The sequence below is a fragment of the Protopterus annectens genome, chromosome 8.part0 (genome assembly GCF_019279795.1).
Source record: "Protopterus annectens isolate FY-2018-M chromosome 8.part0, PAN1.0, whole genome shotgun sequence".
Classification (NCBI taxonomy): Eukaryota; Metazoa; Chordata; order Ceratodontiformes; family Protopteridae; genus Protopterus; species Protopterus annectens.
In genome coordinates this window covers 378,567,003-378,588,311 of record NC_056741.1, presented here as the reverse complement: position 1 = coordinate 378,588,311, position 21,309 = coordinate 378,567,003, and the positions used below count along the sequence as shown (strand labels likewise).

The following is a 21,309-nucleotide window of genomic DNA, read 5'->3' as shown; positions in this document are numbered from 1 at the left end:
GTCATCCCCTCATTGGTCAGGTCTGACCATAAGCTAATAACCCTAGACATCCACATCCCACCCCCAGTAAGTAAACCTTCATAAAAAATGTCTCCAAATCCAACTTCATGACACCCATGCAGATGGGAGCTGAAAGTTCGACTGCTGAATCCTACACTAAGGCACTGTACGAGCACATCTACTCTCACATGAATCGTGCCATCCCAAACTGAACCAAGACACTTCTCCAAAGAAAGGAAGCCAATCTGGTGGTCCCCTGTCAAACTATACAACAGAAGGATGAAACTGTTGCAGAAAAGAACAAAATCCCAGGATGCAAAAAACTACCTTACCAGCCTCAGTAAGAAGCTGAGATCCCTCAAAATCCTCCAAAATCTTATGAAAATAAAACTGCCAAATATTCCAAAGACAACCACAAGGCATTCTATAGTTATGTCAAGAATCTAAATGCAATGCTCAGACCTGCTCTGAGCTACAACAGAATGGCATTAAAATAGGACCAAAAAGATAGCCAATATCCTGGCAGATTTAGTGCCAACTTCACCCACTAAAGGGCTAATCCAATACCAAAAGATTGCCAAATTCCAGTAATCACAGCCACACAGTTAGAAACCACTCTCCAAAGCTAAGAATACAGTATCCATGGGACCAGATGACATCCTAGGTTGTGTACTACATGAATTACAAAATGAACTGGCACCTCAACCAAGTGTCATGTTTAATCATAGCCTCACCTCAGGCTTTGTGCCCACTGTGTGGTGCACAGCTACAATTATCCCACTCCATAAAGGGGAAATCCTGGGAAAAATAGTCTGACGAGCCTGATCTGCAAAGGCATGGAACTTATAAACAAAGACAATGGCAACCTTCAAACACTGGACCCTACCCAATTTGGGGTCGTGAAGTGCCGATTTTGTCTCCCTAACCTGGATTGACTTCTTCGAATCAGTCTCCAGAGCTGTGGATGAGGGTAAGGCAGTCCACAGCCTATCTGGACCTCGTCAAAGCCTTCAACACCATCACCCACTCTGGAATCAAACTTACTAAGCTGGGCATAAATCCCCAGGTCACTCGGGTTGACAACTGGCTTACTGACAGACCCCAAACTGTAAATGTAGCAGACTCCAGCTCCAGACAAGTGGAGTACCTCAGGGTTCATTCTTGGTACTGCTCGTTTGGTATCTACTTCTCTGAAGTACAGGCCAACACTAAGGGACTCTGGCTAACAAAGTTCGCAGATGACTGCAAACTGGGAGCCATTACTGAATTCCCAAATGTGGATATTCTACAAAAGGGCCTTACACAAACAGATGCTCTGTGCCAGAGCCATGGGCTCAAGCTTACTGCCAAAAAATGCATAGTAATCCCCTTTGGAAAAAAACATGTACCCATGAATTACCAACATAGGTAGCAGTACACCTTTGATAACCATATCGCCATAACAGTCAGGAAATCCTGTGGCACACCTCTTCACCAAGGGCTTTTCATCTAGGAAAAGGAGGTAATTGTCCCACTATACTCATCCCTCATTAGACCTATTAGAGGTCAACACCCCATTTGGCAAGTACCTCAAGACATTGTAACAGCTGGAAAGGCTGCAGGAATAACTCACTAAAAGAATCACAGGCCTAAAGCAGATGCCCTATGCTGACCATCTAAAAAACTCCAGCTATACTCTGGCATATAGTCTACTCAGTAGATCTCTGCTTAACATACAAGGCCATGTCACACCCGGAGCTGTTGGACATGCTCCACAAAGAAATTCCAATCCCTCAGAGCCACATGCTCCAGGGATCTAAACCTAGCCATCAATGAACAAAACATGCTGGAGGGATAGGTTCCTGACCCAGAGACTCCACCATACATGTCAAACAGAGCACCTCCTTGGCCCACTTAAGGAACCTTGACGATTGGATGGGAGATTGGAAATTCACCCTGGGGATCAGTTGCCCTGCCAGACAGGGGTCCAGGAAAGGCAATACGGTGGAAATAAATATCCAGGGAATTGTTACTGCTAGGCTTGTATAGGCCCTAGGGCCGATAGTCTAGTACCAACCTATGAACCTATAACTTACCTTCATTCTTACCGAAAACTCATTCCTTGCTATTGAAAGATGGCTTACAGAAGGTCAACTCATCTAAAACTCTTCCTACCAAAATCTCTCCCAACACAAAACCACCTTCATCTTCTCATCGCTTATCAAAAGTAAAAACTCACTATGATCCTTGGTACTATAGTAGATCTAAAATTCGACCTTCACATTAAGTGCATTAAAAATGCACATCAAATATTAGAACTTCTTTATAGCAATAAAGAACTCCTTTCATCAGACTCTAAACTCTCTTGCTCAGGCATTCCTCCTTCCCTGTCTTCACTATGCTGCTCCAGTAATTACAAACCACTTTGTTCAAGCTTGATTAAACTCAAAAATAGCTAGATTTACCACCAACCCTACAACTTCACCACTAACTTTCTCTAAAGAAACTTCAGTTGTTTGAATTCCCCCAACAACTTCTGTCAGTTACTCACACTCCATACTTAAAACCTACTGTCATAGCCTTTCCTTCTCTCGTTTATATTCCTAATCATTCACTCTATAGCTCCGACCAAACATCTCCTTCAAATTTACAAACCCCATAAAAATACTGGCAAACTTGTGCCAAGTGTCCCACGCCTGGAACAAACTCCCCTCTAATACAAGAAACACATTAATAGTTTCAAGAGAGCACTAAAAACTTCCTCTCCAACTCACAGTCCTGCCCCTGCCAAGACCCTACATAACCCCCCTCTACTATCACTCAATTTCTTCCTTATTTTGCAGCTCAAATCTCACATGACTACTTCATTCTAAGTAAAGACAATCTGTAGAACATCTAGTTCACTTGTAAGTTTAAACTATACTCAAACATGCATCAACATCTGAATTTAAATTATGTAACTCAGTGTAATCACCTTATATAATTTTCCCTAGACTATTCTATGTACCTTTTGTTAATTCTGTTCTGCTCTGACCACCCATTCTTATTTTATGCAAATGCACATTTCAGAATTATCTGCATTATATTGGAGTTTTTCTCCTCTGGTCTCCACTGAAAATGGGCTTCTGGCTTAGTTGGACTAACCTGGTTAAAATGTCAAATGTTCTGAGAACTGCTACAGCAGGACTTAAGTTCCCTCAAAATTCAGTATTCGAAAAAAATTAAATTATGTAACTTTACGGTGCATTTATTCTGCCTAATCATCAATTGTCTGTTCTACCACAAAACTGTGCCTCTTGGAAAAGGCAGTCAACAGTACCATATGAAAACTTTGTCGCTTCAAAATAGTGACAAAGGAAATGTTACATTCTTAAGTGTTTCAGGATCATGGAGGTTCCTGACGTAATTGAAGGACTTATCCATTTATCATTCTTGACAGAAATTTCATGTAATGCAACAGCAGTTTGATAAACTCTGTACTGTTCTTCAGTTGTGGATGTCCCCTTTGTTCTGTACTGTTCATAGCTGTGGATGTCCCCCTTCTTGTACACCAACATGAGTACGCTTATTCATCTGGGATACTCCTCTCTCTCCACACAACTACAAGTACCCTTAAGAAGTTATCTATCCCCATCTCACCCAGCATCTTTACCATATCTGCTGTGATTTTCAGACTTAATTTCCCTTAGTGAGGTTCTTCTATAGTGGGCTTCTCCTCATAGTAGGCTGTCTGGAGCAGTACAACTTGTGAGGTTTTCTTCATTCAGAAGCTTCTGAAAGTGCTCCTTCCTTCTGATAAAGGTAGAGGATTGGTGAGCAGGTTATTGCAGACAAGAGTGTGACAATTTTCTTTGCCTTGCGACCTGATAGTTTTGTCCAAGTCACTTTCCAGGTGCTAGTAGAGTTCCTTTGATGCCTTGTTCTTTGCTAATGCAACTACTTTTAGTGTCAGTTAGAAAACCTGCATTCCTTCCTAGCCAGGTCCACCCCCCCCCCTTTTTCCTGCACTTCTTTTGAAGACTTCCTGGGCTTCTGCATTCCACCACCAGCTTTTTGAAGACTTCCTGGACTTCTGCATTCCACCACCAGCTTTCTACCTTGTTTCCATACCTGGCTTGGCCATGCAACTGTTGTGGTTGACGCATGCTGTTTTGAGGCACTGCCACTAGTCTTCAACTCTACAGCAGAGTTAATTCCTTAAACAGTTGTGGCATAGGCTGCGATTATGTGTACTCTATTAGACTGGAGATTGCCATGAATGTCACACACTGACATCCCTCACTGCCTTCTGCAGCCTTGCCACAATTCTCACACCATTTCTAACAGGTCCTCCTCCTGAACAGTAGACTCAATTCCAAGCCAAGTGGCTTTGCTGCATTGCTCTTCCATCTCACCTCCTGTATACACAATGTGCAGCCTCCTCCATAACGTCATGTTATCCACTTCCAAGCTCCTTCCTTGTCAATGAACTTACATGGAGTATAGGAATTAGTTCATGTTTGGCAGGTTAATTTGTTTTACATCCAGCTTTCATTCCACTATCCCAGGTAACAGAGGCTGGGCAACTGGACAGCAGCTGACCAGCAGCTTAACCCAGGGCTACTGGACTTTATATAGTGAGAATATGCTGGCCAACAGGGTCACATACACCCTTCTACACCATTAGCATGGGTCTCTGGTGTAGGTCAGGCTAGGCCCTCTGCCGACTTATCACTAGCAAATACCCACGCCTATTTGGTGACAGTCAACAAGACCAAAGCACCTGGAGCATATTTTACAGATTAAAGTGACTAGCCCTGCCATGGGACAGCGATCTCCTGTCTTCAGGATACTGAAAACCACAGCAGATGCCCAAAGCAGCTGGGCTATACAATTTTCCTGTAGTGCACCAAGTAGTGTGCTGCTGTCCACAGTTCCATTAGTTGACATGAGATGGAAACTGCATTTTTTCCCCGAGGTGGAAGAAATCCCACAGAAAAATCAGGAACATGGAAACTCCAAACAAGCAATGGTCAGAGGTCAGCCTTGAACCTTGTACCTTATGCATGGGAGGTGAACACCTCAACCATTATGGCAGCTGGTTTGAATATTCCAGCCTAATAAATTATAAACTGGAAAAATATTGATTTCATTACCCCACACCATTAGGAAGTTCAAAACAAAGTATGAACTTAATTTAAACTCAAAATGAACACCCAGCAATGTTCAGCGCTGATCCACAACAATGGACACTGACTCAAAAAGGAAATGGTATCCTAGCTGACCAATTTAATTCAAAATTTTACTCCACACAGTTAGATGCTCCAGATTCCATAATGCCAGTCAGCTCCTTTGACAATAACTTTATTGTTACCAGGGAAAGTAACTCAAATGCATTTTCAACAGACAGACAAAAAAGTTTAACAAAATAGGTGGTAAAAGAATACACAAGTAAACGTAAAATTCAAGTGTAAATGATACAAATAGCTACTCACGGTCCTAGTAGTAGTAGGTCCAAATAGTAGCTATGCAACTGTGCTAATGAACGATTTAGTTAGAATTTGAGGAAGTATGCAAAATGCAGATTTAGAAAAGTAGGAGAAAACAGGAGCACATGACAGGAAACCCAAGTAGAACTAGTAAGAAAAGTTGAATACATGTGAAGGGTAAAGAAAGCTGGTTACTCTGAAGGGAAGTTTACTTCAGAAATGTAGTTTCAGAAATGTACCGAGTATTATAGTAATGGTAAATATGTAAACTAGATTTCACAAGGTGAGGAGCCAGGTATTATTTAGGTAGAGGTTAAAATGGGTTTAAGTCTTAAATTAGTCAGGCAGTTTGATTGGGATGGATTAATTGCTATGGAACAAGTTCACTAAACCCCTCAAAAGGCAATTGTGAAAATCCTCAGAGTCCTAATATAACCAGGTTTCCTGATCAGTGCCAGATATGGCCTACCTAAACCACTGCATAATATATTTAAAGACTCTCCACTGGTTACATTCCTGAAGCCTGGAACACAGCAACTATGGTGTGATTACAAAACGGTGGCCGAACCACAGACACTAGTAACTACACCCATTCCTCACTAGCCTCATATTTAAAGCTATGGAATTTATTACATAACTTATGAATTTGAACAGCAGAAATTTTAACCCTGGGCCCTCACCAGTTAAGCACAGCAGGTCTTGCCTCCAACCACCAAAACAGTGGATGGCAGTTGCACAGTGCATATGCATACAACACCTGGACTTGGCCAAGGCCTTTGACACCATTTTCCATGCTGGCATCTTTGACAGACTTGAAAATCCAAATATAAATCCTTTGGTTTAGCAGTTTACAGCCAATTAGTGCTCTGCCAACACCACTGAGGTTGAGTCACAGGTGCCACTTTTAAAAGCAAGTGTTACCATTTGTGTACCATAGGTATCAGTGTTGGGCCTTCTATGACACTTCAGGCCCCATCCCAGTTGGAACTATTTTTTCCAGACCTTCAAGCCACCACTCTGCGTACGGTTATCCAAGTTTGCAGAAGACTGCAACTTGGGTGATATTTTCTGCCAACTGCTCCAGCATGGTTTGGACCATGTTAGCTGCTGTATGGCAATTGTCTCAAATTCTGAAAAAAAGTGTATAGTTCATTATGGTAAAATGAAAAAAATTTGCATATAGGTGAGACACCCCTCCAAATCAGACTGTTGTAAGGGAACTAGGCACTAACTGCTTATCGACTGACACCACATATGAAAGGATTCCCCCAAATACCCAGTTAAAGGAGCTAAACCTTCAACAAATGAGATGCTGTTTAGATGGATTCATAACTCAGTATAGCTCTCATCTCAAATTTCCACTACATGTCACAGTAGCACCCTTGCCATCAAGGTAAACCTAGACAGATAACTGCATGAGCAGCCCAACAATTAATCAATTTTTCTCTTGCCTGCCAAAGGAAGGCATCTAAATATGGGATTTTGATGAAGCTTGAAATTCTGAAGACTGCTTAGTAAATTACAAATGTATTTATTAACATGCCAGAGCCTCTTGCTCTGGCCCAGGCTAGTCTGACATTGCCCATTTTCTGTCTTTAGTGAAAAGGGGTGTGCCAGAAGCAAGGGTAGCTAATTTGGGAGAAGTGTGGGTCTTATTTTCACAATGCCAAGAGTGCAGAGGATCAGTCATACAATAAAGCACATCACCACACCAGATTCAACATTAACTAGCCCATGACTTCAACGGCAGACATTTTTGTGCCTATTGATACAATATTTGGCAACAACCAAACTAGGACTATGCACAGAATCTCAAGTTTCATATGCCACAGTTTTTTCTACAGGCATCTCAGAGCCACTACTTCAGTCAATGCTTGTTGGTATGGTTAGAACACTGGTATTGCTTTTGTTAACCTAATGTGAAGTAAGCAAGTACATATGCAATAATGAAACTCCTCAATATATTACTGTACTGTCAATTTTGTTTCGTCACATGTTCTGTGCCAATATATCAGTATAAGTAGCGAGTCTGTTGGTTAAAGACTGTACCATACACCAAGTACATCAGATAACATTCCTAGCTGGATGAAGGCTTGTCTTTGCAACTTTGTTTGTCCCATGGGCCTATCAGTCATGCTAACTTGGGCCTCTGCAGCTCTGTTCATTAGGTATCTAGGACCTGATGTTCGGCTGTTCTCTACACCGTAGATCCTAGTGTCTCTGAAAATTAGTGTGAGTGCCTTACTTGAGGAAATTTCTCTTACAGGTTCATTATAGCAGTATCTCAGTGTTGCATAATAAGCAATAGTTGAGACACTGTAGCAATTTACAGCAGTCTTCCACGGTTTGCTTTGTACTTTATTTTCAGCTTCTAGATTTCCACATTAGCTCAATAACAGAATCCTACCATTTGTACAGTTTGCGATGGAACTTCAGTTTTTGTAGCATAATAAAAATGCCAAAAGAATAAAGTCTTGTTCCAACTTCTGGACATTTCAATTAAATGACCTTAACTCTCCATTACTGCATTTTTCTTTGCATGTGACCTTGGAGCTCCTCCTGATCAGTTCCAATACTTTAAACTTAGATTTTTTTATTGTATAATACTGACCCCTTTGTTATTAGCACAACATGCAACATTGACTGCAATCAATCTTTTGGAGTAGTTTCTTCATTAACATTTCCTGCTTGCATGTTCTTAATTTGCTTTTAGGCAAAGCAGAAGGCTGTTAATATTTTGTAAATTCCACAAAGTACAGTTGTGTACACTTACCATAAATGTAGATGTTAGAGCGTCTTCACTGTTGCAGTCATGACTGTAGGGTTCTCCCCTGCCGGCAGGCAGTCCTCTGCCAGAATCCCAAAGTCTGAGTCCGGCGTCGGCTGCTCAGCCATGCTACCTGATGTCAGAGCGCCAGGAGTACAAAGCTGGCAGCAGACGCCATGTTCTCTAGTTTTTCTTGCCCCAGATGTCAGGTGTTCCAAAATGAGTAAAATCCCATACCCTTTGCAAATGCACCTCAAAAGAAGAGTGAAGGGAACCACACAAGAAAAAATAAGAGGGGACAGGAGGGAGGATAACCCAGACTGCAACAGTGAAGACTCTTAACATCTACATTTATGGTAAGTGTACACAACTGTACTATGTTCATTATGTTTCACTGTTGCAGTCATGACTGTAGGAGTGAATCCCAAAGCAGAATAAAAGGGGGGTGGTCAAAGTAGAAGGGGTGGCTAAAAGGCCCTGCAAGACTGCAGAAGCAAAGCCTGCCCTAGACTTATAATAGAGAGGTAGATTGTAGTGCTTAGAAAAAGTATGCACTGAACTCCAAGTTGCAGCTTCCAAAATGTCTTTGGTAGGAACTCCCCTGAGGAAGGCAGCTGAAGTGGCAGCAGCTCCGGTAGAGAGAGTCCTTAAACTCCCCTGGGATTTACTTTCCATGGTGTGAACAAAATCTGATTCCATGAGCAATCCATTTTGAAATGGTCTGTTTTGAAATGACTTTACCTTGGGAACTTGAAGCATAAGAAACAAACAATTGCTCTGATTTCCTGATGTCCTTGGTTCTGTCCAGGTAAAAACGTAGTTGTCTGTGTACATCCAAGGAATGCAAAATCCTTTCCCCCCTATTTTGAGGACTGGGGAAAAAAGTTGGCAAGTGAATAGTTTGATTTAAAGCCACTTTGGAAACCACCTTAGGCATGAAAGTAGGATTAGTCCTTAAAGACACCCTGTCTTGGTGAAAATATAAGGTTCCACAGCCATGAGAGCTTGCAACTCCGAAACTCTCCTGGCAGAGGTCAGAGAACAGGATGGCTGTCTTCCAAGATAAAAACTTTGTCAGATGTGGCAGCAGACTCAAAAGGAGGCAAGGTGAGTTTTTCCAACAGTTGAGATCCCAGGCAGGAATAGGTGGAGATCTAGGGGGCCTTAAGTTCTTAGCTCCTCTGAGAAACTCTCATGAGCTGGTGGGAAAAGATAGGGTCTGTATATTATAATGAGCAGAAATAGCAGAGGCCTGCATCTTTATGGAAGAAAAAGAGAGACCCTATGTAAGAGGTCCGTCAGGTAAAGTAAAATCAGAGGAATGTTAGGAATAAGATGATCCGAATCCAGAGCCTGCATCCAGGTGCAAAACCTTTTCCATTTTCCTGCATAAGATTTTCTAGTGCTAGGACGTCTGGCTTCTAAAATGACATCCATAACCTGCTTTGGTAGGAGAGAATCATAGACCCTGGATTAACCAGGCCGCCAGGCTGAGAGTTTTGACATGGGAGTGCAGAACTTGACCCTGGTGTTGGGACAGAAGGTTCGGAGTCTGAGGTAAAACCCAAGGGGGCTCCAGAGAAAGGTTCTTCAGAGTTGGGTACCAAAACTGTCGAGGCCAATTTGGGGCCAGCAAAATCATCTTGGGCTTGTCCTGTTTTATCTTTAATAACACCTGTGGAAGAAGAGGTAGAGGCAGGAAGGCATACCCAGAGAGGTTTCTCCAGCTGAACGATGGTGCATCCACTTTCCAAGCTAGTTCGTGGAATGTCCTTGTGCAAAAAATCTGTAGTTGATGGAGGTGGGATGCAAAGAGGTCTATGTGAGGACATCCCCAGACTGCTGTAATCATCTTGAATATTTCGGTGTCCAGCATCCATTCGTGTGGGTCTGACAGGTTTCTGCTCAGACTGTCTGCCAGGATGTTTTGCTTCCCTGGTAGAAGCAGAGCTTGAAGGTCCAGTTTGCAAGTTAGAGCAGTGTTCCATAGATTCATGGCTAGTCTGCAAAGGGGATAGGAATGTGATCCCCCTTGTTTATGTACCACATAACTGTGGTGTTGTCTGTCCGTATCAGTAGTTGTCCTGGTTGTAGAAGATTCCTGAAGGCCAATAGAGCGTTCTGAACGGCTAACATTTCCTTTAAATTGATATGCAGGTGCTTCTGATCTTTTCCAAAGGCCCTGCAGACAGTTGCCCTGCAAATGAGCTACCCATGCATAATCTGAGGCATCCGTGGTTAGTATCTGACTGGCTGGAGGCAGACTGAAGGCTTTCCCTTTGTTTTGAGTACATGCCTTGGACCACCAAAGGAATTCCTTTTGAAGACAAGGCAGGACGGTGATCTGTATGTCTAAACTGTGGCAATGCTGAGACCATACACTTTAGGTACCACTGTATTTTCCTCATATGTAGTCTTGCATATGGTACGAGAAGGATGCAGGAGGCCATGTAACCCAAAGCCTGCAGGAATTTCCTTGCAGATAGAGTTAATTATGCCAAGGTTTTGAAAGTTGAAGCCAGCTGTAATTGTTTTTCGTATGTCAGAAATGCCATCTGGGTTGTTGCGTTTAGAAGAGCACCCAGAAAAGTTCTGTTGTGAGGGTGTCAAATTTGACTGTTTACAGTGAATCCCAGGAACTTGAGAAGTTTCTGAACAAATTCTAGTTGCTGGAGTAAGACATCCTTGCCGTCTGCCTGAATAAGACAGTCGTCCAGATAAGGGTAAATTTGAATTCCCTTGAGTCTGCAATAAGCTACTACTGGAGCCAGGCATTTGGTGAAGACCCTGGGTGCAGTAGACAATCCAAAGGGCAGCGCAGAGAATTGAAAGTGCCTCAATCCGGCCTTGAACCGGAGGTATTTTCTGCACTCCTGCCTGATGGGAATGTGTAAATAAGCCTCCTTTAAATCCAGTTACCATCCATGCATTTTTGGTCAGCATTGGAAGTAGCTGCTGTAGAGTAAGCATCTTGAATTTTGGTATCTTGAGAAAAGTGTTCAAGACCGACAGATCCAGAATGGGTCTCCATGAATTTTGCTTTCTGGGAACTAGAAAGAGCCTTGAGTAAAAACCTTGCCCCATTTCTGAAAGTGGATAGCCAAGAGGGCTTCCACCTGAGGCCTCTAACCATTGATGTTTTGTAGATCCGGCCATCCGCTTGGTCTTGGTAGGGTATGAAAATGGAATTTGTAACCTCTTGAAACCACATCCAGAACCCACTTGTCTTGGGTTATACAAGTCCAATTTAGGTGAGAGAAAGTTTTCCTCCGACAGGGACTTCCATGCAAGAAGTTCCTGCAGCCCAACAGAGAGTCATTGAGCCCGTTTTCTATGAGCTTGCGACCTGTCCTCTCCTCCCCTAGGGGTGGAAGCAGTCCACTGTCTTGGTCTATAAGAGGCTTGCATTTGGCGCCTTCCTTGGGAGCGTCTGTATCTACCCCTCTGAGGCATGTCTGAATTGGGAAAGGACCAATTTTTAGTAGGCCAATTCCTACTAAATCTGGGTGGCTGTACTTGTAAGAAATCCTTAACCGTTCGCATGGATTTTGCCTTGTTCTCCATCTTCTTTATCACCTCTTCAGCCTTAGATCCAAACAAAACATTATGCTGAACAGGAGCATCCAATAACTTAACTTTTACTTGATCTGGCAAGTTTTGTTCCTTTAACCAAGCATGCCTTCTAATGACTATGCCAGAGGCAGCAGCCCTACAAGAAGCCTCCAAGGAATCAAAACCACAGTGTAAACCATGCATCCCAACTTGTTCAGTGGCATGCATTAAGTCATGTAATTCCTTATCTGCACAAGCGAAAATGGAAGTTAGCTTTTGTTTCAAAACAGACAGAAGAAATTGCTGGTATTTCAGCATATGAAATTGACAGTTTTAAGCCCTAATAGATAAAGTTGCAGAAGTGTACACTTTTTGCCACATCTTTCTAAAGATCTGGAATCCTTCAGTGGGAATGGGGTTTTTAAGCAGTAGCGGCCTTAACCCCCTTAGGGCCCCGAGAAATGGTTTCAGGATCAGCAGTAGGATTAGTGTACAAAAACTAGTGGGAATCAGGAACCCTATAATACCAGTCTGGCTTAACAGGAGCAGGAAGAAAAGAGTCAGGAGTTAAGTTACTCTGAAAAAGCATCATCCACAATATCCAAAATAGGAGGGATAGCCAGGGGACTATGTTGGGGAAGAAAATCCCCAAGTCTTTTCTTAGATTCCGAGTACTCCTGTCCTTCCCAGTGAAAATGTTACCTCATTTCATGTAAAGTTTCCCCAAAAGAAAAATCCTCAGGGGGAGAAGGAATGGATTCCTCAGCATCAGAATCCTCATAAGGAGGGAAAGAATAATCCTGATCAGAAGACGAAACTGTAGAAACAGAAGCCTGATCAGAGGAGTCATAATACAATTCCTGCCTTGGACTTATCTGGAGGGGGATGTGAACCCCTAATCATAGTAAGTCCTCCGCCATCTTAACTGTTTGAGACTTTGGTCCCGGATCAGAAGAGGCCTGGGCTGTAGTCTTTGATTTGGAAGGAGTCTTTGCCTTTATTAGAAGCCGAGTAGGCCTGAAAACCCCTTCGGAAGCCGGTACCTGCACAGCAGCTCCGGACCCATCCGAAGGAGCATTGTCCAAAGGTCCTGCAACTGAAATATTCAAAGGCCTAGTTGGCTCCTCGTGGGAGTTTGTTTCGGCCATCAATTCCAAAATGGCCAATGACAGGGGCTGCAAAAATGCCTCACTGACGACGGCCGAACCTGAAGCTGGCTCTGCTTGTACAATATCGTCTGATTCGGACCTCGGAGGCCTGTCTATCCTTGCGTCGTTTGTGAACTCAGGTAGCCAGAAGCGTGTCAGACGACATTTTGCAATTAAAACGCCTACCAAAGTAATGAAATGCAAAATCGTATCGTTTAATTGCACGTTGATTAAATCTAGCACAAAACCGACAACTAGCTACGTCGTGGTCAGGGCCTAAGCAAGGAATACACTAAGAATGAAAATCCTTGAGGTATTTGCTTCCCACATGAAATAATTAACTTTCTGACATCGGACTGGAGCAAGAAAAAAATTTTCCCCAACGGGGTACTTAGCTTTGAGTAGGAGAAGAAAGTCTTCGGACTGAAGTAAGTTTAGAAAAAATGGTCAGGAGTCAGCCGGCCGGCACTTCCGAACTGCTATCACCGCATGGCAAGAAAGACTGGAGAACATGGTGTCTGCTGCCAGCTTTGTACTCCTGGCGCTCTGACGTCAGGGAGTATGGCTGAGCAGCCGACGCCGGACCCAGATTTTGGGATTCTGGATGACCGAGGACTGCCTGCCGGCAGGGGAGAACCCTACAGTCATGACTGCAACAGTGAAACACGATGATCAGTTTTTTCATTCTGTAAACTGAATGATGGCTTCAGTCCAAAACTGAATTGTCATTCGTCCACCAGGTCACTTGTTTTATTTCTTGTTAGAGATATCACTTGACTCATTCAGGTTTACTTTTATGTCCACTATTTCTTTTAAAGAAAGCTGAAAGAAGCCTTTTGGAAAAGGCAAATGGTTGTTTAATTCTGTAGTTTCTTTTGCTGGCCAATATCAGCAAATTGGCTTGTAAACAATTTTTCACTGGCAACCATCTGTTTCACTGTTCTAGTTATCACTGCTTAGACAGCATTCCCTAGCACTCCTGCATGCATACTTAATGCCTTGATACAAAATTTGTAACTGCAAATAGGTTTCCTTGATGTTTAGTAGCCTTCTGTAGCACAGGATTTTCCTTCTGGTTTTCGGTTATCTATTCTAACGGAAATGTTCTGCTCTTCAGCATCTATTCCTACTCTTAGAACCACAGCCATTAGTTTTTTTTTTGCATCACTCCAAACACTAGATTTCGAAACACCTATTCCCTCCTGCCATCACAGATGGTCTAATGCAAACCATTTTTATTTTGCTGCACCAAAGGACCATTTTAAATTACAGTCATGTGGCAAACACCAATTTCTTTTGTGGACCCATTAGCAAAGCTCATTTGTTCACACCTTGTATGATAGCAGAACAGGCGCAGTTCCGCTCATTACCCCCTTTGCCTGTCATTTTTCCAACGCAGACGTCACAATAGCTGCTCCAGATTTGCACACAATTCTTTCCTTGCAATAGACAGCAATGAACCTCATTTTCCACGTCAGGTTTACTTTTAAAATTGGGACCTCATACAGCCTTTTATCAACTTGCCACCAGAGTTTTGATAAGAAATAGTCCCATATTTAAAGCCAACTATGAACTTTTCCAATTTATCCTTTGAATGTCTTAAGACCTCTTGTTACCAAAGCAAGTCACTGTACAGGTTTAGTGAAAAGATTCCTGTGGGTATACTAGTCCCGTAATACTAATTCATTACTCAAGAGAAACTTCCTTTTACATAGGCATCTTGTACACTTTGCCACAGATTTCTTACTACTGTTACAATGGCATTTATTACAGTTCAATAATGTACACAAATTGCCACAGACCGCTATTAGTCAGACTGACATCCAAGGTTGCACATTATATCACGGACTGTAAATCATTAGAAAGCTACAAGACACCAATGCTGGTATGTTGAGAAAACGCAAGTGCAAAAACTGGTTCATATAAACAGTTGCAACATGCCAAACTTAGTTGGGTTCAGCAATTTGTCAATACTCCACTTAGCATACTATAAAGCTATTACCCCTTTTACGCAACAACCATTTTGTCTTTCATTGTTGAAGGCACACATTCATGTTTAACTGTTTCAGAAACACCCGACTACTGAACTTCTAGCTTGGCATATCACCCACTGTTTACACTTCAAAACATACAGATTAGGCAATTTTCTATGACAACTCAGAATGGACATTCTTAGTAAGCCAGTGAAACATCATATTCCTCGGCCTACATTAATTTGCATTTGTTTTCCAAGATAGTCCACTGGGCCTAGGAGTGCCCATTTTCAGTGGAGGCCCAAGGAGAAAAGCTCTCCATATTATATACACATTGATGGGATAAAGTTACACGACTGTTGACAGATTCAAGTTACTTTAAGCAACATTAAACAAAATACAAAAATGACTTGCATCCAGGTACAATTCAGACCAGTGTTAAATACAATGGTATGCAGACTTCAGCCATAAAATTAACAATCCAAGAGTTTGACTTAACTGAACACTTCCATACTCAGACATGTAAGAATTCCTTATATGCAATTTACAGAGCATTACCCAAATTACCAAATAAGAAACAAATCAATTGGTTCCCTATATGTTTGAAGACAAACTTTCGAACAAGTCCAACTTAAAAGAACGAAAATGTAAAACACTGAAAGGGCATATGAGCGATTTCTTTCTCTGGGAAAGAAATCACTTGGCCGCCTCTGTTACTCTGCAGTTTTCCCCACTGTAGTGTGATCGTGGAGTTGGTATATTTAGTTAGGGGTGGTGTGGGGGGGGGGTAAAGCCCCCCACTTACATTTGTAGTGAGTTTTTATTGGGGTAAGCGATTTCGCTTATACACCCTTTCACTTTTTAAAATTTTTGTTCTCAAGATTCATTCAAAGGTTTGCGTCTTTGAAGATATAAGAACCCAATCAATTCACTGTTTCATATCTACATTTTAAATACAATAAGCTTCTTTACAGTTTGACGGTTCAACACAATACTTACCAGCTTCTTTAATATAGCTACCAGCATTCTTCAGCACATGCTTCATACTGCATTTTGCCTGTCCACTTCGTTCAGAAGTTTACTGTAGTCACTATGAATCCTTGATAAGCAATCTTTCAGTAATTTCCTCTGTACTACTTTTGTAAGCAACATTTCAGCAGTTTTATATACAACTACCATTATTCGGTCACCGTTTTCATGACATTTTAAAACTTGATTTAACTTTTTTCACTTAGTCTACCATTTGCTTCAGGGCCACTGCTAGACAAGCCTTTAACACTTAAGGAATCATTTAGTCATTTGGGAGGGTTTCTTCCCCACCTCCATTTCAATACAGACAAGCTTCACTTATCCTCCGTGAATCTGACATTTCTATACCTTCTTATTGTGGGTATTTAGAACAGAAATTAAGTTTCGCCAAAGATAACTGTATTCAGTAAGAAAACATACAAAATTCTCTTTGGCTCTGTAGTTGGATGTGGTAACTTCGCATGCAGCAATGCAGGAACAAAAATACTGCAGCTTAATAAGTCTGACCAAACTTTTCCTACCACCACCAGTGTAGTACTTTTTAGGGGATTATAGCCAAATCTCCACTCCAACAGTTTGCAGAACCTATTAAACATACACTAAACCACCACACCACCTTTAAAGTTCAAAAAATCTTTACTGAAATTATGGAACAGAAAGTTTCTCATCTCAAACAAGCTCTTAAAGGGCTTTAAATCACCAGTTTCAAGTCCCATTTTTAGCCAGCAAGTTTCTTACTATCAGTTTTCTTCACTGAATGTCCACGTTTCCTCTTTTAGTAACCCACAGTTGTTAATCATCCCACCTACTCCTTCAGCTATGGTTCATCAATGGCCTTAATATAGCAATTCTCTCAGCTCTGAGCTCCCTAGGGAGCTCTCCAGACTAAAGTCCTAGACCTCATTGCACTTTCAAAGCAGCATGTCTCAAACAGGTCGCAGCCTGAATGACTCTCCAGCTCTGGTCTTTGGGACTTCAATCTTTCAGACTTATTCCTACTTCTGCTGTACTTTTCACTAAAAGGTGGAGTGATCTTCCCATCAGGGAATATGTGGAACTTACTTTCACAATGCCTCAAGACTGCTGTTTTGTATACCTCCAGTGGTCACTACAGGGCACTGTATACATACATGCACACTACTGCACTCTGTCAATGTGCACAAATATCAATATACATGGGAGCAATGCCATAACATTGAAAACTCACTTACCTAAAATGCAACACTACAAACTACACCAATTGAAAAGTCCTTTTGTGAGCAAAAAAGGAAAACATTAGGATGGGAATAAGGTGGTACAGGAGGCTACCCTCTGCACCACCTTACTCATGTATTCTTAACCTTACCCCTTTACTCCACCCCTACATACAAAATGACATCCATTCCCCAAGAGTACGACTAAAAACACTTGCATACACTTCAGACGTACTAATATACATACACAAAATTAATCTTCCCTAGCCTGCAAATATTTATATGGATTTGCACACTACCAATGCTCACACTATAAATGCAAGTTTCACTACAACCAACCCATTACCACTTGCCTATTTCATGTTCCATCATTCAATACTTACTGCATACATCCAGCCGAGAATCTGACCTCTTATAACAGCATTCAATAAACCATTAACAAAAAATTGAGTTATTGGTCTACAGTGAAATACATATTTACAGAATACACTATATGCACACTGGGTGTGTACTCATTTGCTGTCTGTATACAGTACATGTACATTGTGTCTTCAAGTTCTATTTTTTTGCAATTCTGTCTTGTTAAAAGTGCATTCAATGATTACAAACATGATTTCCTTAGTATAAACAGCAGCTAGAGAAATGGAGCAAGCTATCAGTTAGTGGAATCTTCACAAGTCATGTGATGACCGTGGGTGGCATACTGGACATTTATAAACAGCTCTGCAAGCCCTTATTCCTAGTCAAAGCTATTACCTCTACACATTACCCAACTGTATGAACTCAGACCACCACCATAGTACGATTCTGAAACCAGACTTGGCTTCTAACAATAACAATCGCAACCAATACCAATAATCCATGCTTTGAGAATATGTATTAGTTTTTTAAACACAAATTGACTTGGGGAATTCAAGAATAAGTCTACAAAATCCTTCAGGATAATCTACAACAGTGAGGACCACTGTTCTATAGAAGGTGACTGAATTGACACCAAATAGCAGTGATAAAATATACACCTGCCTACATTAAAAGAAATACTAGTAGAGTAGTAGGAAAGGTAGGATCCTGACAGCACAACTCAGTCAGGAGTAAGGCCTACTGAAGCAATCCACCATAGAAACTTGCATTGAGGGCAAGTCTTTCAGAATACATCCAGTAGTGATAATGTAAAACTGATATGGAGCAATAATTTTACAGCCCTGTCCCTGCTTTGACTCGCTTGACAAAAGATAGCTTATCACACAATAGGATTCGTGCAGTGACTTACCGGTTTATAAATCCATAGCCATTCCGGACATTAAACCACTTCACGGTTCCCAGGACTTTAGTAGCTAAAACAAAACAAAAATGGTTGTTATGCTGCAATCTATATTTGTCAGCAAATAATCCCCATTTTTTTTTTAAATATTACGTAATACACACGCCCAATCCCATTCTTGGTAAACTAAGCTGTAGACCACAAGACTGCACAGTACAAGTCCCCCAGTGATGAAAAACACAAATTGGAATACCTCAGCAAGTCAAATTGTGAAACTTCTTTGAAAGAAAATATTAAATTCCCTTATAAGCAATTTTTAGAATGCAAATTATGATCCAAGTGAGGAGCAGGTACACCTGCATTATCTACTCACTCTCCAGATCACATACAGAATGTTGGAAGAGTTGCAACCACTAAAAGTGATCAATTCCAAACTATGTCCAATCCATTGTCCAAATAATTTCTCAAGGTCTTCAGACAAAAACATTTAATCTAAAATTTACATTCATAGGTCACTTAAATTCAAAGTCACAACATCAGTCAGGCAGCCCTTTTGCTTGAACTCTAACAAAAGGGATGCTTGACTGAACTTAATTCCCAGTCCTGGGGAATACTGGTTTATTAAATATACACATTTTAGTCATCTTTTACACTACTAGAATAACTAAAATCTACCAATGTACAAAATCTTTGTAATGTTCATTTGACGTCTCCATATTCCACTCACATCTGTACACCCACAACACCTACCTCACAGCCTCTAGGATGGGCAATGACAAATCAGCAAGCTCAAAAAACCTACAAACCTTCAAAGATTTAATTTACAGAGCTAGAGTCTTTTTTGCATTTTTTAATCCCCTTATCCTGACAGCCATCTCAGTACTCCAAATACTTTGGAATGGCTCCTAGACCCCACAATCTACCCAGAGACTAATACAGAATTTTTCAGCCTGGGCTAGCAAGGAGCTTTAGAATATCCTGGCAGCTTGTGCTGTCAACAGTTCCAGATAGGGTGGGGGTATCTCAGCCTTCCCAGAATTTGTCCACAGTGTGTTCCAACAACCTCTACAAAATTGTGCAATAGGCAGATGCCACTGAACCACTCCTCATTTCTGCATGGAGCTGGCAGACAAGCTGCCCACACCTCTGATTTAGCATATGGTGAATGCCTTCCTGGTCTCCAAGAAGCTTCAATCACTATGACACAATCATGCATTTATACAAATGAAGACAAACCATATGGGCATAGATTGATGCATGTTTGCAGCTAAAGTGATCTAGTCAGTCAAAAATTATATAGCCCATTCAAATCCTGGCTTTTTAAACCTTGTTCCTCCTCTGTGTATTCCCACAACTCATTTTTAAGCAATTTGATCCTACCCTTTTCTAAAGATCCCAATTCTAGTTTATCTGTTGGTTACTGTATTCACTACTTCTAATACAGTTGGTTTAGACAGATTTCCATTTTCTAGTAAATACAATTTTTGGCAGCCACCACATACTCAGCAAGGTTTTACTATGTCTAGGCAATTCAGACTGATACTTGCTCACCTCACCCAGTATCAGACAGTAGCCTGCAGGGAATCTTTAGTCTGCCAACCAATTACAATCACAGAAAATGCTCCCAATTCTTTCCCATCAAGACTCCATATCTGCTTCCTACCAGAGAAAAATTTGGAATCTACTTTGGGTATAAATCTTTGAGACTGTTGCAATGACAAACCTATCTCCCCCTCCACTGTTTGTGAATTTCTTATCCAATCACATTCCAATCCTTTCCAACCTCCGATTCTTATCATGCAATGTTTTATGCTCCAATTATTCCTGTAGCAGAAGGTTCTGATCATGATTCTACCTGTGCTGATCTTTCCTTTAGGATCCCCTATTCTTTACTTGCCTATACACCAATATCACTTCTTGATAGGGAAGGCAATCTCTAGCCTGCAGTCCAAATAAACCTTTGGCCTCTTCCCATTGTATTACCTTTCCTTCTAACCTGCTCCCAATACCATGGCTTTTGTCAGGTCTACAATAAATTCCAGCCTTCTCTTGCCTACAGTCTGCATCCCTAACTGCAGTCATCCCCATCGTCAAAATCTCCTTTCTCCATTCCCCTGTTGGCTTAGTTCTTAAAACACTTTCTGCTACTTTGACTATATTCTCCATGGTTATTGCTATTCAAGGATCTGCATATAAAAAAAACTGTTCAAGCTTCCACCCTTGTTTCATCACCCTCCCTTTCCACTTTGAAATTACAGGTTTCTGTGTGTTACATATAGGAGTCTTAACTACATGGCACTAAAATATCCCTTCAAATAAAGGGAGCACGTACTGCCTTGTTCTACTACAAGAATCAGCATATCAGTTTATTCTTGATATCTTCCCCTCCCAGATAAAACCCTTCAGACCTTTGCTATCAATTTCGCTGGTTGATAAATATGCCTGACCTGTGTATAAAACCGAAGGGAACAACATTTTAACTTTGTATCTTGCTATTCATACAACAGCTTCCAAATTCCCATTTTTTGTACTACCTTTTTGTTTAGTCTCTTCCCACATATCCTTAGCTGCCCACCAGAATAGTTTTTAATCCATACTCCAAGTACTTCATTTTATCATAGGTTCGTACTAGGCAATCTGCCCTAGGGCATTTAAAAGCCTAGCCAGAGTGCGTGTGGTTTTCGCCACCCCTTGGGATGAGAATACTACACCCATTTAGGGTTTAGTTTACTGTGCCTCTGTCTAGTAGTGACACAGAGATGACCCCCAGGGTAAACCTACGATCTCCCAGCCACTCGAGATTTCTCTTGAAGAGAGTTAGTGAGGGGCTCTGCCTAACATGGACTGGGATTCTGTTCGAGTGTAGGGAGCCTCTGGGTTATAAATCTGTCCCTCCAGCACGTCCTATTTCTGTGTGGAGGTTCAAATCTCTTGCTCTC

General features: G+C 41.5%; 1 protein-coding gene across 2 annotated transcripts in view; it reads right to left on the bottom strand.

Moving 5' to 3' along the window:
* LOC122808816 (Y-box-binding protein 3-like) overlaps positions 1 to 21,309 on the bottom strand; it is a 1,306,948-nt gene that overhangs the window by 1,197,641 nt on the left and 87,998 nt on the right. For both annotated transcript variants that reach the window (XM_044079878.1, XM_044079879.1), the window contains exon 2: positions 18,380 to 18,443. In XM_044079878.1, coding sequence (XP_043935813.1) covers positions 18,380 to 18,443 — 64 coding nt within the window. The remainder of the gene's footprint in view (positions 1 to 18,379; positions 18,444 to 21,309) is intronic.